At 41.7% G+C, this 25,186-nt stretch overlaps 4 protein-coding genes across 5 annotated transcripts; all 4 read right to left on the reverse strand.

The window, feature by feature from the left end:
- Positions 1-169: 169 nt before the first annotated feature.
- Positions 170-6,655, reverse strand: grk7a (G protein-coupled receptor kinase 7a). The gene is made up of 4 exons (XM_037459277.2): positions 5,917-6,655; positions 4,305-4,760; positions 2,181-2,461; positions 170-1,823 (listed from the first exon to the last, which is right to left on the reverse strand). Exons 1-4 carry the CDS (start codon positions 6,511-6,513, stop codon positions 1,484-1,486), a joined length of 1,674 nt encoding a protein of 557 aa, XP_037315174.1. The 5' UTR covers positions 6,514-6,655; the 3' UTR covers positions 170-1,483.
- Positions 6,656-11,199: 4,544 nt separating this feature from the next.
- On the reverse strand, positions 11,200-13,231 carry fbxo36b (F-box protein 36b). Its single transcript, XM_037459302.2, is given in 5 exon segments — positions 11,200-11,386; positions 11,389-11,512; positions 11,681-11,853; positions 12,483-12,591; positions 12,969-13,231. Coding segments are annotated over 5 exon segments (672 nt in total). The 5' UTR covers positions 13,170-13,231; the 3' UTR covers positions 11,200-11,321.
- A 94-nt stretch (positions 13,232-13,325) lies between these two features.
- agfg1b (ArfGAP with FG repeats 1b) lies at positions 13,326-20,712 on the reverse strand. 2 transcript variants are annotated; one of them, XM_037459283.2, is made up of 12 exons: positions 20,487-20,712; positions 18,441-18,534; positions 18,037-18,152; positions 17,499-17,637; positions 17,243-17,399; positions 16,951-17,064; positions 16,414-16,549; positions 16,047-16,126; positions 15,846-15,938; positions 15,554-15,712; positions 15,036-15,130; positions 13,326-14,827 (listed from the first exon to the last, which is right to left on the reverse strand). In XM_037459283.2, exons 1-12 carry the CDS (start codon positions 20,651-20,653, stop codon positions 14,771-14,773), a joined length of 1,407 nt encoding a protein of 468 aa, XP_037315180.2. In that variant the 5' UTR covers positions 20,654-20,712; the 3' UTR covers positions 13,326-14,770. The 2 variants fall into 2 exon arrangements, with proteins under 2 accessions (XP_037315180.2, XP_037315181.2); XM_037459284.2 differs by lacking the exon at positions 16,951-17,064.
- Positions 20,713-21,029: 317 nt separating this feature from the next.
- Positions 21,030-25,178, reverse strand: zgc:110269 (probable flap endonuclease 1 homolog). Its single transcript, XM_037459295.2, has 11 exons — positions 24,936-25,178; positions 24,294-24,360; positions 23,935-24,037; positions 23,697-23,751; positions 23,523-23,584; positions 23,280-23,416; positions 22,884-22,944; positions 22,642-22,773; positions 22,414-22,559; positions 22,173-22,317; positions 21,030-21,912 (listed from the first exon to the last, which is right to left on the reverse strand). Exons 1-11 carry the CDS (start codon positions 25,015-25,017, stop codon positions 21,856-21,858), a joined length of 1,047 nt encoding a protein of 348 aa, XP_037315192.2. The 5' UTR covers positions 25,018-25,178; the 3' UTR covers positions 21,030-21,855.
- Positions 25,179-25,186: the final 8 nt, after the last annotated feature.

The raw sequence follows: 25,186 nt of genomic DNA on the forward strand, positions 1-25,186 counted from the left end.
TAACATGGCACAGTTATCTGTATTCTCTGATACCTGTGGCAGATGCTCTCGCTAAACTTGAAATCTACAACAAATAATAAATACATTAATATTCATAATCAGGGAAGAGGCATTGCGAAAGTCATATATTTAATTTATTCAAGGATTTGAGATTTCTTTACATCTGGTGGTCTAGTAGCAATTCCTCATATGTTATATTTACAAGTACATGGATCATATATATATATATATATTATTAACACTGGAAACTCACCCCAAGATTTTGGTATTTTAAAACTTAAAGCAAATAATTACCCTGAGACAAGTAAACAGCAATTACAATTTTCTTTTGAACTATCCCAAGTCTGTAAACCCAGCTTCATGACCACAGCGGTGGACTCTTTGAGGATCTGTCTAGTTTGTGTGATTCACACTCATCACAAACTAAAAAAAAGCACCCTGAAGTATCACAGTGTTTCAGGGCCATTTACAGGACAACCTGCACATGCCTGGGACAGGAATGTGTTGTCCAACTCCTCCAAATTCTCCTCCTTCATATGCAGCAATGTGCTGCTGCACTCCCATCTCTCTCTGTATCCAAGGGCTCAACAGCCTCACTACGTGAGGCCTCATAGCACCAACAGTCGAGGGACTCAGTGAGGAGGTGTTCAGTATCGTGTTCTTTCAAATTTCGGTCAAAGGTTTTAGACACCTCATGCACATAGAAAGATAGATGCCTTTCTTTGTATACAATAAATGCAGTTGCTTTTTTATGAAACTGAAATTTTGTTCAGGAAGTAACCACCTGGATGGCAAGGCAGCAATCAACCTTAATTAAGAGGTTTAGGATTACAAAATATAATATTAAACCCTAAAACTAACCCTGTGCTCATGTGCTCAATCAATAAGAACCAATGTGACTGTATGATGGCATCAATAAAGCGCACAGCAGGGGAAGTGCTATGAAATGTTGTAACATTTACACTATTAAAAGATACCATAATATTATTCTACATGTTTGTTCCAATTGGTATAAAGCTTAATATTAGATGCCACACAATACTTTAGCGGGTTTTTCTACTGCAAAACACTGTTTAAAGTGTATTTCTCATAAAGTTTGAATTTCAACAGTTTTCTCTAATCATAGTATTTACGGCACAAAGGCCTTTAACTTGCTATTTTAACACCAATGTAAAGGTTGTACAAATGACTCCTAGCAGTCAACGTGGTCTCATGTCTAGATCAATAAATATTGATCTAAAAAAGAGAAGAGAAGATGTGAACCTGAAAGATGATGCTCAAAATACATCATTACATCGTCCATTTTTTACCCAAACGCGTCTCAAAAGCAGTGCGTCTCCCTGAGCATCGTTAAAAAGAGAAGAATGGTTCATCTTTTTTAACAAAGACGCTCGTCAAAATCAACATGGGTGTGCATCTGATTGAAAAACAAAAACAATTTATTGAGTATTATTACTGGTAAATCCTACCAAACAGTGACTTCTCACAGCAATATACACGTGCCAGACTTTTTATCTCCATCCGGATCTCCTCCGCCATCCTTCCTGTTGGGATCGTTGAGCTCGTCAAACAGTCCAGTCTCAATCATCTCTTGCTGCCACTGAATGGGCACAGCACCTGTGCTGAACTCCACGAAGAATTTATTGTCATTGGCATCGAACTCAATGCCCTTGATCTCTGAGAACTCGGCGATGTCGTCGGTGTCCTTGGCGTAGACGACGTTGGGTTTGGGGACCCAGGGAGGTTCCACCAGCCCGGCCTCCAGACGGGGGAAGTTGATTTTCTTGAACCAGTCGTGTTTCCTGGGATCCTCCAAGTTGTTTCTAATAGCGGAGAGAAAAAAATACACTTTGAAAACTACAATGTCAGACTTAATGACTCAAGAAGAAAGTGGCAAAGCTGGCTCATTGAACATTTCGGTTACAGTTCAAGATTCTCAAGCTTTAATCGGCCGGTTCATTTTTAGAAAAATCATTATTGCAGTTTCCTAACGTGGCACTAAATATATTAATCTATATACGTTATATACACAAAGAAAGAAACTGAATCCCAAGTTATACAGTGAACATATTAATAAATTAATGTGATTTTGAGAAATATTCACAAAAATTGAGATTGGGATTTGTGCAGCACGCAATCACACAAACAGCACATGGTGATCTTAAAAGAGGAGAACTTACTTGATGCCCAGGCGCTCCTCAATTTTCTTCTTGAGGAACTGCTGGATGATGTCCTTGGTTGCAGCATCGAAGCACTTGTGCTCCCACTTTGGTTCCTCATTTTGAATGCGGCGCTGCACCTCCTCCTTCTCCACCTTCTCCTTTTTGCTCTCCGGGCCTTTGAAAGGTGTGTAGCCGGCCACCATCTCATAGATGCTGCAGCCCAGAGCCCACCAGTCCACTGATGTCCTGTATGGAGTTTTGGTTAGCAGCTCAGGGGCCATGTATGCTCCAGTACCAGCCTGGAGGAGGAAGAGCGAAGAGGTGTGTGGGGGCGTTCGATATGTGGTGCATCTATACATCCTTGTAAAAGTTGTTATAAAACAGAGTGTTATATACGAGAATATAATCCACGTTCAAAACCCTGTACTGGAAAGGACACAGAGGACAGTCAGAGACACAGCCGTTACACGTCCCCATTGATGACATGTGTCGTAAAGGTCAATCGTCTTGGTTACTAAAGCTTTACTCTAATCTCCTCTGTCCGTCTCCCCGTGTGACACTTTCACCAGTCACTCTCTAGCTTACTCTCTCCCTGCTCCCTTCCCTCCCTCTCCTATCCTCTCCTTGTGTGACCTCACCTGCAGGCCTAATCCTAATGTTAATCCTACGACCTGTCAGGAGTCGTGTGCGTCTACACACTGACCAGTTGTTGTTGAATTAGTCCAGGCTCTTATGCAAGACTGGCCCTGTCTGGATGGTCTGCCTGAAATATGTACGATCCAGACAATAAGTAGCCTCTAAGATATAACAAACGCATTCACGTTCACCAGAGCCAAAAACGATACATCATTGAACACAGAATATAATACTACTGCATTGTTTACAACCTCCCCCGCTGGACTTTAATAAGTAGTTCCGTTGTTGTGAAATGAATGGACATGGTCAAGCAATTATTTGTTAGTTCATACAGGATACGTGATTATCACCATGATTAATCTGATTTACGTTGCAAGGATCTGATAAAAAAAAAACCTTGTTTGCAGACCAACATGTCTAAATATATTCTCCATAAGTTTTTACCTGGACCAATCTCATCAGGGACAGACTTGTGTAATGCCCACTAAGAAGATTAGGGGACCAAAGCCACTCTTGCCCGAGGTTAGCCCAGTCACTTCGGCTGGCTGAGGAGCATCAGAGTATTAGATAATGAGCTTACTGGATGTTCATGGAGCCGAGAGCTTACTCTTTGCTACATCAAGTCCCTGTCAAAACCCTGCAGCAGAATTTTCATCATTTTTTTTTTCCGAACATCCATTTGTTAACGCAGGTGAGATCACATGACAGCGTCGCAAAAAGGAGACTTTCGGCTTTGTAAAATGTGTCATGCGAGGAAATTGCAACACACTTGAGGCAACAATCGACAGAAATAAGTAAATATCTGCGACCAAGAGGCTGAGGGATCATCTCACACTTACTGATAGCGCCGGACCTCCAAGGTGTCCGACATAGCCCGAAAACAAATGGAGGCCTATAAATGGCCCCGGCTATAATCTGACTGCTAAAGGATCAAATGAGTTGCATAATGGATTCAAAGACTCATTGCACACATCTTTAAGCAATCGTGTAATCCCTGTCCGGATTTAAAGTGAAACCATCCAACACGATGGACAGTCTGTCCAACTTGGACTTCAGTTTTTAGCTCCTACCTCATTGTCAGACTCTAATGTAGGTCACTCAGCAATCAGCGGCCTGTGCCTTTACATTGCATTTTTTTGCCTGAGTGGCCGAAACGTGGCCTTTTAAGTTCAACCAAGTAGAAGATGACCGAACTAAGCTCTTGTTGGTTTACAGATCAGGCTCATAATGAGGGGAGAGCCCCTTGCTCATGTCCTCGACATGTGCCACTTCAAATACTTTGAATAATAGATTAGATCTGTTGATAGATTAAATCCTTTTACTGCAAACACGTGATGTGAAATCACTGCATGAGTCCCATTGTCATTGTGGACATCATCCAGCTATAGGCCCTCTCATGTTAGCAGCGTCCTAATGGCTTCTAGAGTAAGACTTGGTGTCCAAACTGAACTTCTTTACAAAGTTTTCCCAACCTTACCATGAGCGTTGTGTGTAAACTCTACTCACCATCTGGGTGACATGCTTCCCAGGAGGAAGCTCTATGGCCAGACCCAAGTCTGAAAGACGGCACTGGCCAAAGCTATCCAGCAACACGTTCTCCGGCTTCATGTCGCGGTACACAATATTCATTTCGTGCAGGTGCAGAAGGCCCGTGGTGATCTGCGCTGTGTAGTGGATGATGCGGCTCATCTCAATGCCTTTGTTCGCCCCTTTGCCATCATAGCCGATATTGTAAATGTGGTACCTGAGGTCTCCTCCATTCATAAGGGTCATCACAAGGCACAGGTGGGTCTTGGTACTGTATGCATAGCCCAGGTTGACCAGAAACAGGCTGTTAACCTTCTCCAAGATCTGCTTCTCCAAAAGGGCCATCTTTTCACCCCCCTTCTTCTTCAGTCGCTTTTTACACAGCTTCTTGCAGGCATACATCTGGCCTGTGTTCTTCACCTGAACAGCGCAAACCTGGAGAAGGAGATTTTTTGTTAGAAAGGAAGACCAATATCCAACCAGTTCTCCTTTGATTTTTTTATAATCTATTTTCAAAAGAAACAAAGACTAAAATCAGATTGTTGCTTTTCCTCTTGTTGAAAGTTTAATGGGAATAAAAATTCCCTTGTGAAAAGTTGCAAAAACCGTTATATATATCTAAAATAGTTTTTTCAATTTACACTTATGCTACATCTTGGGGCCCTATTTTCAATCTACATCACTGATTTCTTTAATTTATTTCTTAATGAACATTTACTTCTGTGTAAACGTTGTGTCATTCACTCCCTGAATACAGAATATTGGTTTTATGCCCCTCATTGTAGTAAATAACAAAACCAAACTGGAAGTTTAAAAATGATTCTCCTGTTTAAACTTCTCAACAATATCATAAACTCACAGCAAACATTTCAAACCTAGTTAGAGATGAAACTTCACTGTTGTTTTGGTTTGCGTATACTGTAAAATATTACTATAACATTTTTTTATTTAAGAATTGTTTTCTACATTTTTAGAAAGGTTTTTTTATTTATTAATTTGTATATTAGTTTTAGATATATATTGTAGAGGCATGATGCTAAGACCTTGACTCAGAAAAGGGATTCCTCAGGGATTGATGGTGGATCCTCTGAATGTGCAATGACAAGCTGCTATTCTCCATCCCTACAATTTAATTACTGCTTAATCGTATATTCAGTCATTTTTTCTCAATCAATTCTTTCATATTCTTAATTTTTTGTCATCTGTCTGACATAAAGATTATAAGGTCTTGATCTTAATTGCAAACAACCTAATCCTGAAAAATAAAAGTTTCTATTAATTAGAGTTTGAATCATACAAGTTCTACCAACATCTTCCTGCAAATGGAACAACAATTAACTGTACAATAATAATAGGACATTCATTAAAATTACAACATGTTTAGTATGTATAATGTTTTTGTGTCATTCTCTCTTACTTTTTGGCATACATTAAACAAAATATGTTAGAGATAGATATTTTCAAATTGTTAACACAATTTTATCTAATGAACCTGCTGGAGTCCTAATTCTAAAGCATCGTTAGAAGACAAATAGTTAGCCTACAGACATATAACAACCGACTTTATAAAATGATGAGTTTGCATCCTTACCTCTCCGAAGCCTCCTTTTCCAAGTGTTCTGAACTCATAGAAGTATTTGTCAGTGATGGTCTGTTTCTCATACTCTTTCCACTGAAGGAATTTATCAAAGAATGGACTGGCCTGATAATCTGAGAAGGGTTTGTCTTTCAGATATTCTCTTACACCTTCTTGGACTTTGCATTTCATCACCTCATCAAAGTTTGCATCTGTCACAGTCTTGCATTTTTCCAGCGCCTCCCCAGTGAGAAAGGACAGGAATGTCTTGGAGTCGGCCTTGCAGTATGTGCTCATGATGTTCTTCTTGGCCTTTTCTTTCTCTGCGCCTTCGGCCAGATCCCAATCATACAGCTCATCGAGGAAATCGACAGCGAGCTTGAAGTCAGCATTATTTGCCAGGAAGTCACGGAAAAACTTTTTCCCGATAGGCTGCCTTTCACAAAGTGATGTAAAATCCTTCTCAAGGGAAGCCCGTACCGCAGCGCACTGCTCGGCCTTGGGTAGAGCCAAGCTGCGGCGGCGCTTTTTCATCTCCTTGTCGTCACCACCCTGGGCTTTCAGGTAGGCCGTGTTGGCCACCAGGTTATCCAGTCCCCCCATGTCACACATCTTGGCGGCTGTTTGTGGTCTTTCCCCCCCCCCACACTAAGCGACTGGGCTCTTCAGTGGCTCCCCACGGATACCCTCAGCGTCTTTCAGAATGTGTTCGTCTGTGTGAGAGTGCGATTCCCTCCAAAGCCAGCTTGCAAATGAGCTCCTTCACCCAGCCTACCTGCAAAGCTAAGGCACACTGACACACCCAGTAATTACTCATTTAGAATTAAATACCAGGCAGGGATTTGGGCTTAAGGATCTTTGTGTGGACTATTCAAGGAGACTGTGCACGGAAAGGGAATCGTAAGCGGGCTCTGTCCTAAGAGGCTTTCTGGCCCTCTATATTTGTTCATGGTGTTCTGTGGTCTCAATCAGTAGTCCAATTGGGTCTTCGACAATATATTTAATGGTGAAGCAGACAACAGAAAATGTTCTGCAAAGAGCAAGACGACGGTCACAGCGGGCCCTCTAAGGAACGTTGTGAAAACTGTTGTAACACAGCCCTTTTCATTGGGCACTAGCATGAGATATTGAAGCATATAAATAAATAATAAGTTTGTTTTTGAAATATTGAGCAAAATACTGACATAATACTTTTAGTCTAAATAGTAAATTTGGCCTCCTCAACTTCATCTCTTTCCTCCCTCCTAGTCTCAACAGGCCAGGTACTTCAGACAGCTTACTTCTAATCCATCAGCTCTCATTATTTCTCCTTATTCATCAGCGGACAACACATACAAGATCTAACATTCCTAAAATTCTACTCAACAAAATTACCGTGTTTTTTGGTTTGTCAAATGGAATTGGGCAATAATTTAATTGAAAATGGATGCAAACCCAATAAAAGAATGATTTGAGCTTGATGAGCTGTGTTGCATCTTCTTTTATTGGTTGCGTGCACACACACACACACACACATGAAAGTTGTTAAAAGCATTGGCTTACATGTGGTAGACCATCTCTATCATTTTTTTTGAGAAGGGAGAGATAACAGTATTATAATATGTGTTTTCTTCTCCACCATCTTTTGCCATTTATATTTGGTGTATAAGTTTTTATTGAAAATGTTTGATGTGTGAAAAGAGCATATATATTTATGCAAATGCAGTGTGATCAATTGGCAAATGGATTTACACCTGGCAATACACCTTAGAAAATATTAGCTAATCCTTTCTCAAATGGTCTCAAGCAATTAGTGCTCTTCACAAGATCACAAGCCTTCCTTGGCGTCAGAGGCTGCAGACCTTTCGACCTGAAGCCCAGGAAGACGTCTGCACAGAGCAAAGGGGAAGACAAGACACAAAACACCTCATAGGAAAAGATGAACTTTAAAGAGACTGCCGTGAATTTTAAATGTAAATCATGTTTAAAATAGATCATAGTGTCAGTAAAGCACATAAGCCTCCTGAGTGGATGAAAATAGATCAAAGTTTTCATCTTTGACCAGGTCAGTACAGGCGTGTGGTAAGACATGAGATTCCACGTGACTCTGGGATCCCTGCTGAGCTGTGTAAATGTCCCAAATCTGTGCGCCCAATAGGGCCTTAAACAAACGGTTTTAAGTGATACAGTGGTGCCAAGGGTGACTAACAGATTGGTTGATAATTTGAGCAGAGGCACATTAGCGTGCATATTCTTCATCCTGCTCTGGATGGTTGCTCTATGAGCGGCCTGTTACTTAAACCTTGTGAGGATTAGCCGAGCCTGAGGAGGACATATAGGTTAAGATGGGCAGCGTACTCATCCTGTCCCCGGCATGGTTCACTACACAACCTACCTCGCTACCTGGTCTGGCTCCATCCTATTATGGCCTCCCTCAAGCTTTCCACTAAGATGCCGGTGGGGGGGGGGGGGGGGGGGGGGCAGAAAGTATTACACAGCATTGAGAGTTAAGTGGACAAGGTGCTAACACATGATATATGATAATACAAATAATAATTTCCTTGGAGTGAATCAAGTGCATAACACATAAAACACAAGAAGTCTGTTTACCTACACAGGTGTACAGTGTCTCACGGTTTCTGTTTTCTCTCAATCGGCATACAGATGTATGTAGTCATGTCCCTTAAATGTTGTTACGGAGGAAATTAAATAATCATAAATGTAAAAACAAAATAACCGTAGATACAATAAATAGTTGGGAACTATGATTAGGACCACATTTGTATTATGTGGTGCAATATATTTTTGTTCAGATATGAAAATAAAACTATAAAATAAAAATATCAATGATCATGCTGCATAAATATTGCCTGAGTGGAGCTGCTAATAACCAGCTATGGAAAGAGCAGGCCAACAGTTAGGGGCTTAAGTAGAATTTGAGGTTGCGGTTGGCCTCTGGAGATGTAGAGGCAGCAGTTACTTGGCAGTAAAAAGGTCTCCTCTCAAAACGACTTGTGCTTCACGTAGAAAGGGAGGCTAAATGACTGTTGTTTTCCCCACTTAGAGTAGAGCGGGTCAGGTGCTGAGGATGGCTGGACCCGGTGAATTCAGAGTAAAACCGCTGGAGGGGTGTGATTTGAATGACTTGTCTCCCTAAAAGCTTGGATGTGGCGACAAACAACGGAGGATTCCCTTTTGTGTCTTTCCGTAATTATTCATCCTAGGACCCAGCTATTTTTTTTAAAAAGGGCTGTGAACTATTCCTGCAAGCTTTTTTTGGAAGCACTTTGAGGAACTTATCTACGGTGGCCGAGAAGGTTCAGACAAATACAAAAGCCACAACACACCCGCAAATGCCACAACACAAAATACAAAAGCCACAACACACCCGAAAATGTCACAACACAACCGAACACCGCAACACAACACGAACGCCGCAACACAACACGAAAGCGAAAACGGAAGTAGCTAAGTAACTGCCCACGGGAGCGAGCGTATTTTTGACGAACGGAGCTGGAGGATGCCAGATCGTTTAAGAAGTAAGTGAAACATGATTCCTTGCGGCTATTTAACTAACAAACTAACGTTAGCTAAATGGCACCACGCATCTTTTAGCTAACGTTAGTTAAATTCTAACTGTAGCCACAAGGAATCACGTTTCATTTACTTAAACGTTCCCGTGGGCGTTCCTCCAAAATACTGTAACGATCTGTGCCAATATAGGGCCAGTTTATCATACCCGGGTTCATTGCTGACTGTTGTCGGCCACAGCCACGCCATCCCCAAAACACCACGTTTTTTTACACACCGGTAAGAACAACAACTCCCCGCAATTCCCACTTCCTCTGTTCCCCATAAACTACACACATTACCCTGGAAGGGGCGGTACTCCAACCCTGGCCCAAGTAACAGAGTAAGTAATCAGAACCATACAGACATTTAGGAACTCAAGACACGCTACAATACGCTCGCTCCCGTGGGCGTTCCTCCAAAATACGCTCGCTCCCGTGGGCAGTTACTTAGCTACTTCCGTTTTCGCTTTCGTGTTGTGATGCGGTGTTCGTGTTGTGTTGCGGCGTTCGGTTGTGTTGTGGCTTTTGTATTTTGTGTTGTGGCGTTCGTGTTGTGGCATTTGCAGACTGCACACAATCAGAGGTAGTGGTGAAATGCTCCTTTAAGTAGATACGGAGCAGGGCTGTAGCACAGGTGGCTGCTACTCACACCTTGCTAATCCCTGCTCAAACCATCTCAAGACCCCTCTGATGTCAATGTGAGCGGAGCACAGGATGGACCATTAGCACTGGCATCTCGTGCCCCCTGAGGGCTTGTGTATTTTGTTTTCACTGCACTATTAATCCTATCAAACTCTCAGACATTATCTGTGCCCTCTAACAATCCAGATCATGATTAGGCGGTGTTTTGGGCACTGATGGAAAAACGGGACATCTCCTGACTCGGCTGATATCACCTAGCAACGTAACTGGAGGATATCCTCCTTGTTTAGAATACAAAACTGACCCGACCAAACGATATTTGAATAAATAAATGGATGAGTAGACACATAGTTTCTTCCTCATAGCAACTATTCAGGCCTACGTGTTGATTGCTTGTCAACAAAAAGCAGATTCTGAATAGCTTTGAAACAAGCTCACATTATTGGAGATGTCTGCTAGACCAATGATCCAGTATTTAGTTACACGTTGCATCGTAGCATAAAGAAATGACAATGGTAGTGTGCCCTCTATTTAAGTAGACCCTCATCATAAAGTGGTGGTTCACTGAGGCTTTCCTGAGAATAAGCTCATGAAGGACAAGCTGCAGTCAGAAGAAAAGCATATTGTGTATTAAATTAAATATTACATCAAAATATATTGTATATAAAACACATGTATATACAATGAACAATTCATATTTACAGGATATTTATGATTTTTTTGTTATTAGTTTATTTCAAAAAAATAACATGGCACAATAGATTTACTCATTAAAAAGTGTTATGTGGAATGATGGAGAACCAGGAGCGAGATGCAGTAGAGAGTCTTTTAATGATCAACAAAGGAAAACAGTCCTCGATAACGAACAAACTCAAAGTCCTCTGGCGTTAGCCGGAAACTTAACAGAGGCAGACAGGAGAAACCTGGAACATAGGGGCATAGGGATTGCTCCCGTGAGGACAGTGTTCGGGGACCTCGGGGAGACAGGGTCATGACAAAAAAGTCTCCATATATCAGAGTCAATGTCAGAGTCAGGGTCAAAGTCAGGGTAAAGGCCAGGGTCAAAGTCAAGGTCAAAGAGGGTCAATAAAAATGTCAGGGTCAATGTCAGGGTCAAAGTCAGGGTCAAAGTCAGAGCAAGAGCTGGTGTCAATGCGAGTATCAGAACCAGGTGTTGGCTCTGTCTCTAAGGTTCCTTCGGGAGACTCCTCGGCCTTCGTATGCGTGTCAGAGACCTGTCCTGCTTGTCGCTTCTTGGTCTTCAGCCTCTTTCGGCTGATCAACTTTTGCAGCTGTAGCTTATTGGTGAAGAAGATGCTACGCCAGCCCACATCCAGCGCGAGAGATGCCACTTCAGCTGACACTGTGTTGAAGCGCTGCTGCACTGCCTGCTCCCATAACTTCTCGGACCCACATAGCTGGGGAGCAGAGGTTATCTGAATATTATTAGTATTATCACAGTAAACTTAAGAGTTGAGAGATCATTTGTGCATTAATGAAAACAAGAGACAAAATGCAATGTTAAAATCCCCCAAAACAGTTCATGTTTGTTACCTAAGGATGCAGTTTTATTTATTATTACTCACCTTTTGGAACCTGCGTGACGTTCGTCCAAGCTGACCAATATCCTCTATCTCTAGATTTTTTACTATCCGCAGAAGTAAGGTGTCAGACAGGCGCTCCAAATAATCATAATGTCCTTGGCACAAAGACTTGGTGTACTCCAAGATTCGTTCACCGAAAACCATACTAATCTTCCCTAGAAAGAAGGCAATTATTTCATCCGTCATCCGCATTCATGCAATTTGTCCTCACAATACTACAATATTCCCAAGACACAATCAGAAAATAAAATAATAAATACCTGAGGACCGTGTAATTATTCTGTACAGGTCTAGTGTTGACAGAGCATGCAAAACAATATGCTATATGTACGGTAATCAACATGTGTTGTCAAAGCAATTTAAAAAACAATCATCCTCTTTCCAAACCAGTAAAAAAAGGATGACACAATGGCACTACGGACGAACCGCCAACAGCTCTAGTTTTTCACAGTGAACTTAAAAGCAGTAGGCACGTTCAGTTTAATCCTCGCCACATAGCAACGTAGAACCAAACAAACAATTTCAGCTCATGTTAATAATACAAGTCAAGATATCTGCAGTGAACAAAGTTTATGCCTCGCCTACCACATGTAATAAAAAGAGCAGAAGAACTCACGGTTGCCCTTTTTTCACAGGAGATATTTGTGACTTGTCATGATGGAAAATCACAACCTGATAACATTGATGATCTGTTCTATGCAAGTTTCCCCCAAAAATATTAGAGTTTAACAGCAAGAAAAGTACCCGCCCCATGGAAGTAAAGCAGCTAAATGCAAGTTCTTACTTTGCAGCATTCTGTCATCCAAGAAGTCCTGGTGTGGCTCCTTCTGCTCCCCGGGCATGGAGCCCCAGTATTGTTTTCTTGGTGATATCGCCCACCATCTCCAGATCACCTGGAAGACAGCATTCAAAGGATCACTGGGGCTAGCTGTGATAACAAGCTATAAAAAAAAACAGCTGTTTCATTGAAAGCATTTTCTTTTTTGTTTTGAACCTAAAACCAAAGCACTGCAATCCAGTTATTTGACTAAAACTAATGTTAAGAATGTACAGATGTTTTACACGTTAGCTTAAAGATGTTTAACCAACGCTCAGAACACAAATCGCATGATTTAGATACTAACGTTAATGTTAATGTAACGTTAAGGTAAAAGTTAGCTTCCCAGAGAGAAACTAACAGGTTAGCTAACCTAACGTTAGTTGGTTAACGTTAATTTAGTCAACCGGAAGGCTACTTATAAAATCACAGGTCAACTATAGCAATGCTTACTTCTGACTTGGTAACTGCAAAATGATAGAAATGAATATCGGAGGGAGGACCGCGTGCCGACGTTTCAAACAGCGGGTCCTTCAACGGGGACGCCATGACATGAAGTGTATTTGTTGTCATGGCGACGGTGCTAAGTCGCCACTGCGGGGAGTCCTGCCTTCGTGGGGATTCTGGTGTGCAACATTTCAACATTAAGCTCATTTTGAAGCCTTGATTATTGGCTATTGGTGTACTGATATGTTTACAATACTCACCCTACTCCCACTGACTTTAATGGGTTTAGCTGTACTTAAACTACAGAGTGTTTAATATCCCCTTTGATCCAATTACCGAAGACATAGTAACACAAAGTCGAGATTGTAGTTAAAAATCTTTTAATTTATTTATACATAAATTTATATATGTACACATTTACTTACCTATTCTTGCAAAGACAAGTAACATGTTCATTGTTAGTCACTGGTGGCACAAATGAGACACTGGTTTAGTCCCAGGCTGATCTCGTAATGTAATAATTCCTATATTAAACTGTTCCTTTTACCTTACCTTTATTTAAAGAAGACTGAAAGATTTTTATTCCTCCTTATTCTGTTCTTCACTTTATAAGCTTTTTAATAAGAAAGCAAATAAGACAGATGTCAAGGTGTGCAGTAAATATAACAGCATAAACATTTCATAAATATCTTTGTTTGAAGAGACACTTTTATACTTTATAAAGTTTTCTGCACAAATCTACGTATTTTGACTTAAATGTTGTGCAGTTATTTCTTGCCAAGTCATCAATATCCATTACAACTTTACCTCTGTTGACGCAACCCAATTTGGGTGACACCTACAAGCTTTAAGCTTCCATAAGCCGTTTTTGGCTTTACCATATTCCAAAAATGTTGTGCATATCTGAAAGCAGGTCACTTAAAAGTATATTTAAAAATGTACCAGTATTTAGGAAGGTTAACCGGACATAGAAATAATAAAGTCTGCGTTTCTTGTGCCTCGCCTGTTTGTGCTCTGGTAGACATGCCTGTCCCTTCAGTCGGTGAGCTGAACAATATGAAATCTATGGTGGATAAATATTGGATAAGGACCTGCACCTGGTTATGCATTTAAAAAAGCCCTGAATGTGATTTTTTTACACTATTTCAGAGATATTGGCAATAATAATAATAAGGACGTTTAATAGTTCAGGATCAAGGCTGTGCCCCACTCACCTGCTTGGGATGTTACACAAATTTAACCGTACACAGTTTGGGTTACAGGCAACTTGTAAGTTAATAAAGGACATTGTTGACCTTGGTTCCAGTAAAAGCACAATTATGCAGAAATAACAAAAACTATATCCCTTTTGAAAATGAAATACCTGCATCATCATGGTTGCTTCAAACCAGAGATCATAGATTGGCTTACAACAAGAGGATAATCTTCAAGTCTTTGCCGTTACCCACGTAGACAGTTTGTAGTGAGGGGGGTGTTACGCGGGGTGTGTGTATGCTCACCCTGTGTTCACAAAGTCTTGGTTATACAAAACATGTACTTAATTGTGATTACAAATAATGATATGCACAAAGCTTACAGTCATAAACAAAAAACATATAATGTATTGTATATAGTCCAAACAGTACATTTTCCCCAATAACAGTCCCTTGGTCTTGAGTAGAGTCCTTCATAGTTATGTAAACTTTTTTTAATAAAAAAATGTAAGTTCTTTTAAAAAAAACAAATAATGCATTGCCACTAACTGCAGGAAGGAAGGACTTGAATATGTGCTGCATGCTGCCCTCTGGTGGCAAAGACTGGTAGTTGTGCTACAGGAAGGGGTTGGTGGAAGCCCCTGAAGGGAACGACCCAGCTGGGGCTCCAGCCTGAAATGAGGCAGGGAAGGAGATTTAAGACACCAACAGAAAACATTCTGACACAATTATCTCTTGTGGTTGATGTTTTCAGTGAAATCCGTGAGTACAATTGTCAGTATAATTGGTTTCTTGAACCGATAAAGCCTCACACAGTAGATCCATTGTTTATTTATGTAACCTCGAAAGTTGGGAAAACCAAAAGGCAATGCCCGCTTACCATGAATGGGTTATTGGACATGCCATTGCCGGCCATGGCCTGCCGAAAGGGCGTCATGGACGGCTTGTTCTGACCGTAGACTGGAAATGCAGGGCCTAAGGGTGATACAGAGAAGGGGATTTACAGGTTGAGTCTGCTCTGTCCAGCAGTTAAGCGATGTGTAATGAGGATATTTCATTGCAAACGATAAATCAACAGGCCATAAGGAGCAAGCTGTTAAGAGTCAAAGATACACAGAACTAAATTAACTAAAACTAAAACTGTGGAAATACCGTAAAAAAAAACACAAAGCCCAGCATGCCAGGTTGCATTCAGGGGTGAATAGAGCCTTATGTTGGTTTTGGTCTACAGTTTTGTACCCCAAATGCAATCTTTTCTCAATTTGCAGTAGCTGCCACTGACAGGTCTTACTATTAGTGTGCATCAGAAACACAACTTCCAATGCAGATGGAACAAAGCTAAGGAATATGCTGCAACGGGTGGATCAGGAAGACAAAGGCAGGTCAGAGGCCACTAACCATTGGACTGAGGGTGGTAGCCCCCAGGTTGAGCGTATGGCATGGGAGCCTGGCCAGGGAATTGCTGATGGAAGTTTCCGCTGAAACTGGTCGGCAGGCAGTAGGAAGATGCATTCCCAAAGCCAGCGGGCATGCTCATGGAGCCAGTGCCAAACGAGGCTATGAGACACACACGCAGTGTTTGTGAACACAAAGACAAAGAACACACACACACACACATACAAGGAGGAGTCAAGCAACATTCTTTGACAAACTTCTAATTGAATACACTCAAGGTTAAATGCCCACACACCTCCAGCTGTAAGGCTGCCATTGGCCTGGAAAGGATTGGTGGCCATCTCCGGGGCAACAGCTGTAGCAACAAAAGGATTTGTGGTTGGGCCAGCTAGATGAAATGCAACAACAATTTAGTTAATAAGTATTCACGTTACAGGTAAAAATGTACAGCTCTGTAAGTATATTTTCATTTTGTTTGCACCAAGGTAATAACCACCTCCAAAGACAGGCTGCATGCTGGGTAACACAGGTTGATTCTGAGCGGGCGATGAACCAAGCACTGGTCCAAATAAGTTCCTGTGAAGAAGCACATTCATGTTTTTACATCAGTTCCGTACATGCAAGACATGTGACAGGCTTTTTTTCCTTCTTTTTTTAAAATGAGCTCTGATACACAGTTTCTCTTGGTGCACAGCATCCTTTGTGAGGCACTTTATTCAAAAACACACATTTCACACTGAATACATGGATTTTTCACACAGATGACTTTCTATCTGCACTTTATAGGAAATGGACCATCCCTCTCAAAAATGTAGTGCTATTTAAATATTGTGTGTGTGTGTGTGTGTGTGACCGTGTCTCACCCTGGCACATTGCTGCCTGTGGTAACGGAAGAGCTGAGCTCGTTGTCCAACTCAGCCAGAGCAGCATAGCGATCCTCTCTATGGTTGCACTGGGCAGGGACGGCACTAGAAATTGTTGGGATCGGCACACTTCCCCCTTTTGACAAATTTAAAAGAAAATTGAAGAAAAAAACTCAATCACATGTCACATTAGTGCCCGTGTACACATGCACACACAATAATGACAAAAATAATTTTAAGGTAATTTTGGTGTGTGGCCAACCTAATGAACACTTTTTCCATTGAACTTTTGCATTCACAATATACGTTTTTAAAAAATGAATCTCTAATCCAAGAGAAATGTGCTTCCATCTAGTCCAAGGGAAGTAATGACTAGAACATGCAACAAGTACCTATAGCGGATTACTGGATACAGGAAGGGCTTGACCAGTGGACACAGTGGGTAAGAAATAAAAAAGAAAATTCTGAGATGAGGGTGAGTGTGTGTGGAAAGGGTGGAGGAAAGACAAATGAAGGGGAAAGGTGGGGTAGGGGTACCTGGTGAAAAGGACTTTGAGGGGGGGGGTGTGCTCAGATGGGATGGAATTGTAGTGTTTCCAAATGCTTCGAAGTTGGCAAAGTTGGTATCTGTATTACCTTGAGGTACTGCAGCTATACACAAGGAAAGATGAATACGTACATAGATGAATGTAGAAATAAAAACGATGGCAATGCATGTGATGATGATGAACCAAAGGCTAAACATTGGGAAATATTTGTATTAATCTGTATTCAGTGGCCAAGTCAAATGTTGAATAGAATAGGAGTTTTGAAGAGAAATCTTTCTTACCCGACTGGCTTGGAAAATGTGCAAAGTTAGCAAAGTTGGTGGAGCTGGAGGTTCGAGTGGATGGAGCAGCAAAGATGTCGCCTCCCAGGTCCGAGAGCAAGTCAAACTTCTTCTCCTGAGCAGCGCCATGAGTCTGGGAACGACCTACCCGCGGTGACTGACAGTACACAAAAACATGTTGTTTTAGCTAGTACTGTTCAACCAAATTCTAAAATAAATTGTAGAGAAGTAGAGCCTCGGTGAACATCTTTGGTACCTGGCGCAGTGGGGTCTTGTTGAGCTGCAGGGTCTTCAGGGGTTGGACTTCTGGGGTACTAACAGTGCTGCTGGCTGAGGAGCCCGACACGGAGGCCTGTACACTTGCTACGGCTCTTGCTTGGTCTGGAGGGACATACCTGGGCATCCATGAAATAACACCAGCGCAGATGTAGAGGTAATTAAAAATATAATAGTCGTAGACAGTAAAGAACATGCTATCAAACTAAAAACATTTGAACTCATTTGAACAAAAACCTCATGTTTAACCAAGTCCACAAATTCAAACGTTTTTTTGACAGAGGGACTCAGTGCTTCCATCTCAGCTGATACTGCATTCTAGCACTTACTGCACCTAAGTTCCCGACTACCTTCATTATGTGAATGTATCCACAGAAGTATAAAGTATTGTTCAATCCAAACATTTACACAACAGATAAAGATCTGAAATAATGTGGTGAGGTATGTTGGTAGGTGATTAACAGATTATACTCAAAACAAAATATATAAAAAAACAAACAAACAGAAGTTGATGTTACCATCTTTTCTTTTCATATTTTTCCTGGAGGAACTCTTTTACTTTCTGCGGTTCTCGGAAATCTGGAACAACTAATGTCCTGTCGTCATAGAGGCCCAACCAGATGTGTTTACAGACCTACAGGGGGGGCAGAGGAATGAGGAGAGTGGGAGGTAAGTGGAGATTTGGGGTGGGGGTGGTGGCAGAGCCGGAAGAAGTGAGAGAAAGTAGAGGGAAGGGGGAGGGGATGACAAGAAATGAGAGTAAAAATGGGGAGAAGGGAAAGCCAATAAAGTAGACTATGCAGGGTTCAGAACAATGCCAAGATGATTCAGAATCAAAGCCAGAAGGACTGTAAAATGTTGTGAAACAATGTGAAATATGGTGCCGATTCCTTTGTGGCAAAGTGAGCACTCTGCGTGGTACCTCGTTGCTATGTTTCTGTAGAAACTCAATTTCCTGATGTGTGAATGTGGTCATAGAGATGGACTTCACTCTGTGGGGGGGGTTCAGTCCTCGCCTGTGGGTGGAGGGAGCATATGTCAGCTTAAGATCAAGATCAGTTCTCATTTGGCATGAGGTGAACAAATAAAACCATGACGTATTGATAGATTATTGTGCCAGTTCATTCATTATGTTTGGTATTTAGAAAATAAGTGCATGAAAAACATTTGAAGGACATTTCTTTAAATACAAACCATCAAAATAACACAGGTAAGTTATTTAATGCTGGATAAACATTATATAAAGCATCTATTTTCAGATTTGGGGTTAAAGGTCAAGGAATCTAATTGTGAATAAGAATTCAAGAAGATCCATCATCATAATAATGATATTATATTAAGTAGCTGGAGAGTACAACATCTCCGTGGTCAGTTTCCCCCAAACAAAGGAGACAAAAAACATTGATCTGTCACGAGATTATGGAATCACTGCTTGTACAGCACCAAATCACAGGTTTGGAGTTAGGCCTTAATCCTCAGACTCTCAACACTGCTTCACCTCACAAGATAGGAGACACAGTGCGGCCAACAAGCGTTGCTTCACTTAACGCCAGATTGGCAAAGATAAAACCACAGTTGAAAAAACGACTACACACCTGGGTTAGTATTTGCCACAGGGGATGTGGGTTTATGGTCTGCTGACAACAATACACATCCAACCATCACCGCCATGAAGGCAGCGTCATGCTCTGAGGATGCTGCTATAGGCTGTGGAACATTTGTGGGGGTTGAGGACCAAATTAAGTCTGACACTTATGACACATACTGGAGGAAAAGCTGAAGGAATCAATTAAATGAATGGCTTAATGTCCTGATGCGGTCAAGTCAGTTAAGATCTCCAATGCAAAATGAGTTAGCTTTAAGAGTCCAGAAAAGGAAAATAAAGAGGAAAACTGCAGTGCCAAAAGGTGCAAAACTGATGCAGGTCCATCCACAAACTCAAGGCTGAATCTGTTGTCAAAGATGCCTCAACATATACCTCTGTAATAATCAATTATTTTTTAATTACGTTGTTATTATCGTTGATTTAGTTTGTTTCACTTGATATATTGATATTGGTGGCCCAGTCTATCAACTGTGATTTCAGAAAAGTTTTTATTCAAGATAGACTGAATGTATAAATAATGGTTATGTATTCATTTTAAAAACTTAAACCAGCACTATTCACAAATTCAAAAGTTATACAACCTCTTTCACATTTCCTTATTGACACGCTACTGTCCTTATCCTGTTCAGTTAAATACAAATATGGGCAAGGACAGGTTCCACTGGAAGGAATAACACACACTTCATGGTCTGATCGGTGTCTTTCAAACGAGGTTTACATTGAAAGGAAACTATTTCACAATACAATACGCACAACTAGCTCACAACCAAAAAGCGAATGTACTGCACATAAACAGCTCCAATGCACTTGCATTGCCTAAATCCTGGTTCTGATTTCATAACATATGCGGGCCCATCCACACAGCCGGCCATGGTCGACCCACCGCCCTACTTTGTCTCTCGCCTCCCGAGCGGAGGGACCCACCCTGCCCATCTTACCGACGTATGGTGCTACGAAGGGTGTGCGCGTGCGTTTGCGGCTAAAGTTCACCTACAGATGTTCCCTTACGACGTGCTGTTTTGTTTGTTTTTTGGTCACATATTTGTCTCTTAGGTACCTGAATCTTTACGACCACATAGACAATAGGTCCCTGAAACCCTTCCGCGTCTCATGCCACCGAAGCAAAGCTTCCAGCACCCTTAACCGGCGGCGCGGAGTTACCGGGCCAACGGCAGAACCGATGCTACCGGGTCACAAACTTCAAAGGCTAGCTAACGAGCTAACGGTACCACCGGGGCAGTTGTGGACAGCACACGTCCACGAAGGACAGCCACGCCTTGTCCTCCTGCCAGTGGTGGACACTGTAAAAAAAAACAATAAAGAAGATACTTTAGGCACACAAAAATAAAAAGAGAAACTCACAGGATCCCGGAGCAGGTGGTACAGACGAAGGAGCCCACTGTCATGTTGACATAGGTCGGGCCGCGCTGGTCGCAGTCGAAGCATTTCCTATTCGCGGGCAGGCTCGTCATTTCCCGCAGCATCTTCAAGTGAGTCTCCTCCTGCTTTCGCTTCGCGTTCGTCGCCATGGCCGAAGATGGCGGTCTGGTATCACCGGTAGGGAGGACGTTTGGGTCAATGGGACCAGGGGCGGGGGGGGGAGGGGGGCCTGGACGGCGAGGGTGTCTTCAGGGGGGTCGAGGGTGGGGGGGCGGGGGAGGGCAGACGAGTCGGGTGCGGCGGCCAGACACCTTCTGCCCGGGGAGCCTGGGCGACGGACGGGTACTTCTTCTACACGAAAAGGAGTGTGACATAAACCGGCTTTACAAGCACAGGCGCCACCTGGAGGTTTTGAATGATGCCGCGTCATTTTGACTAAAATTAAACGCTTTGTTATTACATCAGAAAGTTGTTGCTGTGGTCACATAACGCCACCCGATAACACACCAGACAAACAAATTCACTTTAACAGTATTTTTAATTAAAAATAGCCAAGAACAGTACATACAAAAAAAAGCGAAACATAGGTCAATGTTTTGTGGTATTTCCAAAATACAAACTTTTCTTCACATGATTTTAAACATTTTGCCATCTCTTTTTTAACTCGTCACCACAAATGTTTTAAAATTCAAGTCTTTGGTCTCTGCCTTGGCACTCTTTCCACCACAGGTGCTCATTGAATATCTGGTGAAGAGGCATCCCCTGTCTTTAGTTTTGGCTCGGAGGAAGGACTCTGTGGCAGTGATTACAATGTTCTCTTTCATAGCCGTCCACCGCCCGCTCTGACTGTCTTGGTAGCTTTGCAGGAAACTGCTGGATACACCGACGAATTGCTCAGTAAACACTGCTTCATTAAAGCAGACACTGCTGCTAGGACCAGAGGCCCCCCCCCCTCCATTAAAAAAAAGAAAAAAGATTTGAAGTCAATGTCTTGCAAGACTTTTGTTTTCTTCTTTTAAATTGATTGACAAGGCACTTGGAAAAACGGAAAAGAGTTTTCTTCCAATACAAAACCATGATTCAAAGTTTAAAGCTGCTGCCTCTAAACTATTGTCCTATTTCAATTATTTTCTGTACAGAAGATTACATCCAAATACATGGAATTCAGTCACTGACATGGATGTTGGCAAAGTCTTCATCAGCACAGGAATTAAGCAACATGTATAGTAAAGAAAAAAAACTCCTGTCAGAAATTCAAGAGCTGCATCACACGATCATCTGTTTGAGATGGCATACTGTTTGGAAATTATTTGATTTAAAAATCTTCAAACGTGGATGGTGGAATGGTTTCCTATTTTGACTTTGGTCTCTTTCTGTTGCTGCTTAAAGTGTCTGCAGCTGTGATGGGCTAGAGGGAAGAAAGACAACTATTCAAAACACTTGAAACAACTGAAAAATGAATAGTGATTTTCTTTTTTACTACTGCTTGAATTAATTAAAAATCTTGACTTTCAAATATTTCCAAGATACCGTTATAGTTTTTAAGCCAATTTAAATATCATGGCTTTCCTCTTATAAATCATGTTCTGAAGGAATTGAATACGATTTAAAATATGTTAAAGTAATGTGCGTTTTTTTGTAGGTGATGTTATGTTATGTTAAGCTCACCTGCGCCCTCTTTCTGGTAACTCTAAAAAAGTCCTCCATGCGAGACTGCCGGCTGCATCCTTCTGCCTTCTCCTTTTCTCTCTCCTTCCGATTACTTTCCCGCGCTTGACGGAAGTTCACCATTCGCTTGCGGACCCTGTCCTCCCTAAAAACATACAAACAAGTATTCAGTCACCTCTGTCTTTAAAAAACACAGAGAAGCATGTAAAATAAAACAAGTGCTTAAGCTACAAGTACGTACTTAACATGTTTGACGTGACAGAGGAAGCCAACTAAGGCTTCTTCATCAGGCTCAGTCCAGGTGAGCTCAGGAGCTTCTGTCTGTGGTGCATCCAAGAATATCTTCCGTGCTTCTTTGTACCCCCACATTTGTGGCACGGGATGAGTCTGAAAGGCAGTAAATGTCTTATCAGATCTTACATTCTTTTGTGAATGAGTTATAAAAGACCACTGGTTGTCCATGCAGTACCTTTCTGTTGACATGCAAAACCACATTCTCAATAGTACGGTGCTCCTGGATCAATGTCAGAGCTCTGCTTGGACCCAAACCGGTCATCTTGTCACAGTAGTCACAGCCCAGAAGAATGCACAGGTCAACAAACTGGTGGAAGACAATGGCAGAAGATGCTTTGTTGTACTTTTCTAAAGAGGTCTCATGCATTATGATGTATTATAGACTTCCAAAGACGTGTATAAAAGATTCAGCCTCACCTCCTCGTGACTCATTTGTAGTTTCTCTAATAACTTGGTTAAAGAATATTCGACAATCTCACTGTAAAGAAAAAGAGCTGATCAACATTTGATCCGTTTTTAAAAACTCACAGTCCACCTTCAGCTAAAAGCATAGACAGATTTTTGTAAATGAAGATGACAGGAGGAAATCCCATCTAGCGGCATTTCTACTTCAACATTAGTTGAGGCTGATGTTTTATCATCAGAGTAACTTTACCAAAAATACACCCAAGTATGCAAATCATGTAGGCCAAAGGCTTTTAACAAAACAAATATAGATGTAATAGTTGGGGAATTTTTGGCATATCAATGTGACACATGAATGGATTAAAACACAAGACAACCACAGTTACACGCCACTTGTGCAGTTTTTACCTGTCCTTCTTGGCATTTAGCTGGCGAATCAGAATGTTGGCTCCAAATGGCAGTGTGTCCATGTCCTCTGATGCCACAGCGTCCACAGTGCCCTCTTTCACCAGCCAGGCGCACAGTGCCTCAGCATCTCCTGGAGCCTGGAGCACCACACAGAGAGAAAGAGAGGGAGATATAAATGAAAATGCATAAAGTGAATAAAGCAAGGACAGAGACAGTGAATGAAAAACACTGAGCAGGTCATACCTGGACGACAGGTACACCGAGAAGCTTCAGGAGCTGGAGACAATCGGTGGTCTGGGATGATGCTGCACGGAGCACAAGCTTCAGGGTTCACTTCAGAAGACTTGATGTTCAAATAATATCCTTACAGTGTAATGTATCCTCTAACTAACAACTTTGATCTTTTTGCTGATGTACCTGCGCCTGTAAGGTTGGCTGATCTCCAACCAGCTGTGTTAGCTCTCTTCTCCAGCTGCAGAGAAAACAGGAGCATCGATCAGAACGGGTGGGAGTGTATTACACGACTTTTTCATTTACTTCATTTCAGATAAACTCAAGTGAGCACATGCAACGTTATGAGTACGGGGGTAGAATTCAGATTGTTTGGACGTGGAATGTTGAGTTTAAAGATACGGCCCATAAAGGCCTCACTCACAACAGGTGCTTTCTCCTTTGGAGGCTTCCCGTCAAACACAAAGACTGGCTTAATATCATGCTCCAGGAAGGTGAGTGTGCGGAAGAAGAGGCCTGTCAGGGGGCTGGAGAGAAGGAAAAAATGCCACCACACAAATAAACCCCTGTAAATCGTTACAATGATGGTTTTTCATTGTTGATGAAACTGTCAGAGAGGTTTTGATTCAGCTTCATGGCTGTAGCTTGTGGTTGTATTGGATTGCTTAATTGTATGAGGGATTTATAATGTTTTTGATTAAATTAGTTGATGAAGATATTAGAAACATTTGATAATAGAACATAATCACATACAACAAAACCACAAGTTAGACACAGACTCACCTGAGTAAAGGTGTGGCCGCACGGAACTGGTTCATAACAACAGAGGTATCCAGTGCGATTACTTTCCCTGTAGGGTCAAACAAAGCATCAACATCATCAGCACCAAATAAAAGACCATTTTATGTGTCTACGTATGTATCTACAGTGCCAGTCAAAAGTCTGGACACACTGTCTACTTTTACCCAGGGTTGTACTTGCACTGACAACTTTTTATTCAAAGTACCTAAATGGTTCCACTAAGAGCGTAACACGTTTATTCCCATTCATATCTGAGGGAAATGTTCCTGTTCAGTCCATTACCACCATGGACTATTCAAACCATGTTACTGTACTTCCTTTAAATGGCAGGAAATACGTTTGCAAAGGCTCTTCCGTCTCTAAACAGCAATATACAGTACGTGCTTTGGCAGCATTGCAGCTACATTAAATCATTATGATCTTTATTTTAATCCTCAGTGACCATTTCATCAGAGCTCGGCTGGCGATGCACGGGGCTTTTGTTTGTATCGTAAACAACATCTGCTAACGTAAAGCTGACTAGTAAACAGTGATGCTAACGTTAGCTTTTAGCATCACTGTTTGACATGACAAAAATAAAAAAAAAGGAGAACAAAGAGATTGATGCCAGATCAGCGGTGTTACCCGAGTAGTCAATGATATCCTTGTGAGAAATGGCATCGGGAGCTTGACGGCGGATCAAATCGGCCAGTTTAGTGATTCCCATCGTGCCGCACGGCGACCTTATGAAACTTCAAGTAGGAGACAACAACAAACACGTGGAGTTCGATCCAAATCGATCGCTGTTTGTGGCCGAACTTCTTCCGTTGTTTAAACGGACCTCTGTTGTACTTTAAGAATCTCTGTCTCTCTCCAGCGATGACTCAAGCATCTCT

This window comes from Pungitius pungitius, chromosome 15, assembly GCF_949316345.1.
Source record: "Pungitius pungitius chromosome 15, fPunPun2.1, whole genome shotgun sequence".
Lineage (NCBI taxonomy): Eukaryota > Metazoa > Chordata > Actinopteri > Perciformes > Gasterosteidae > Pungitius > Pungitius pungitius.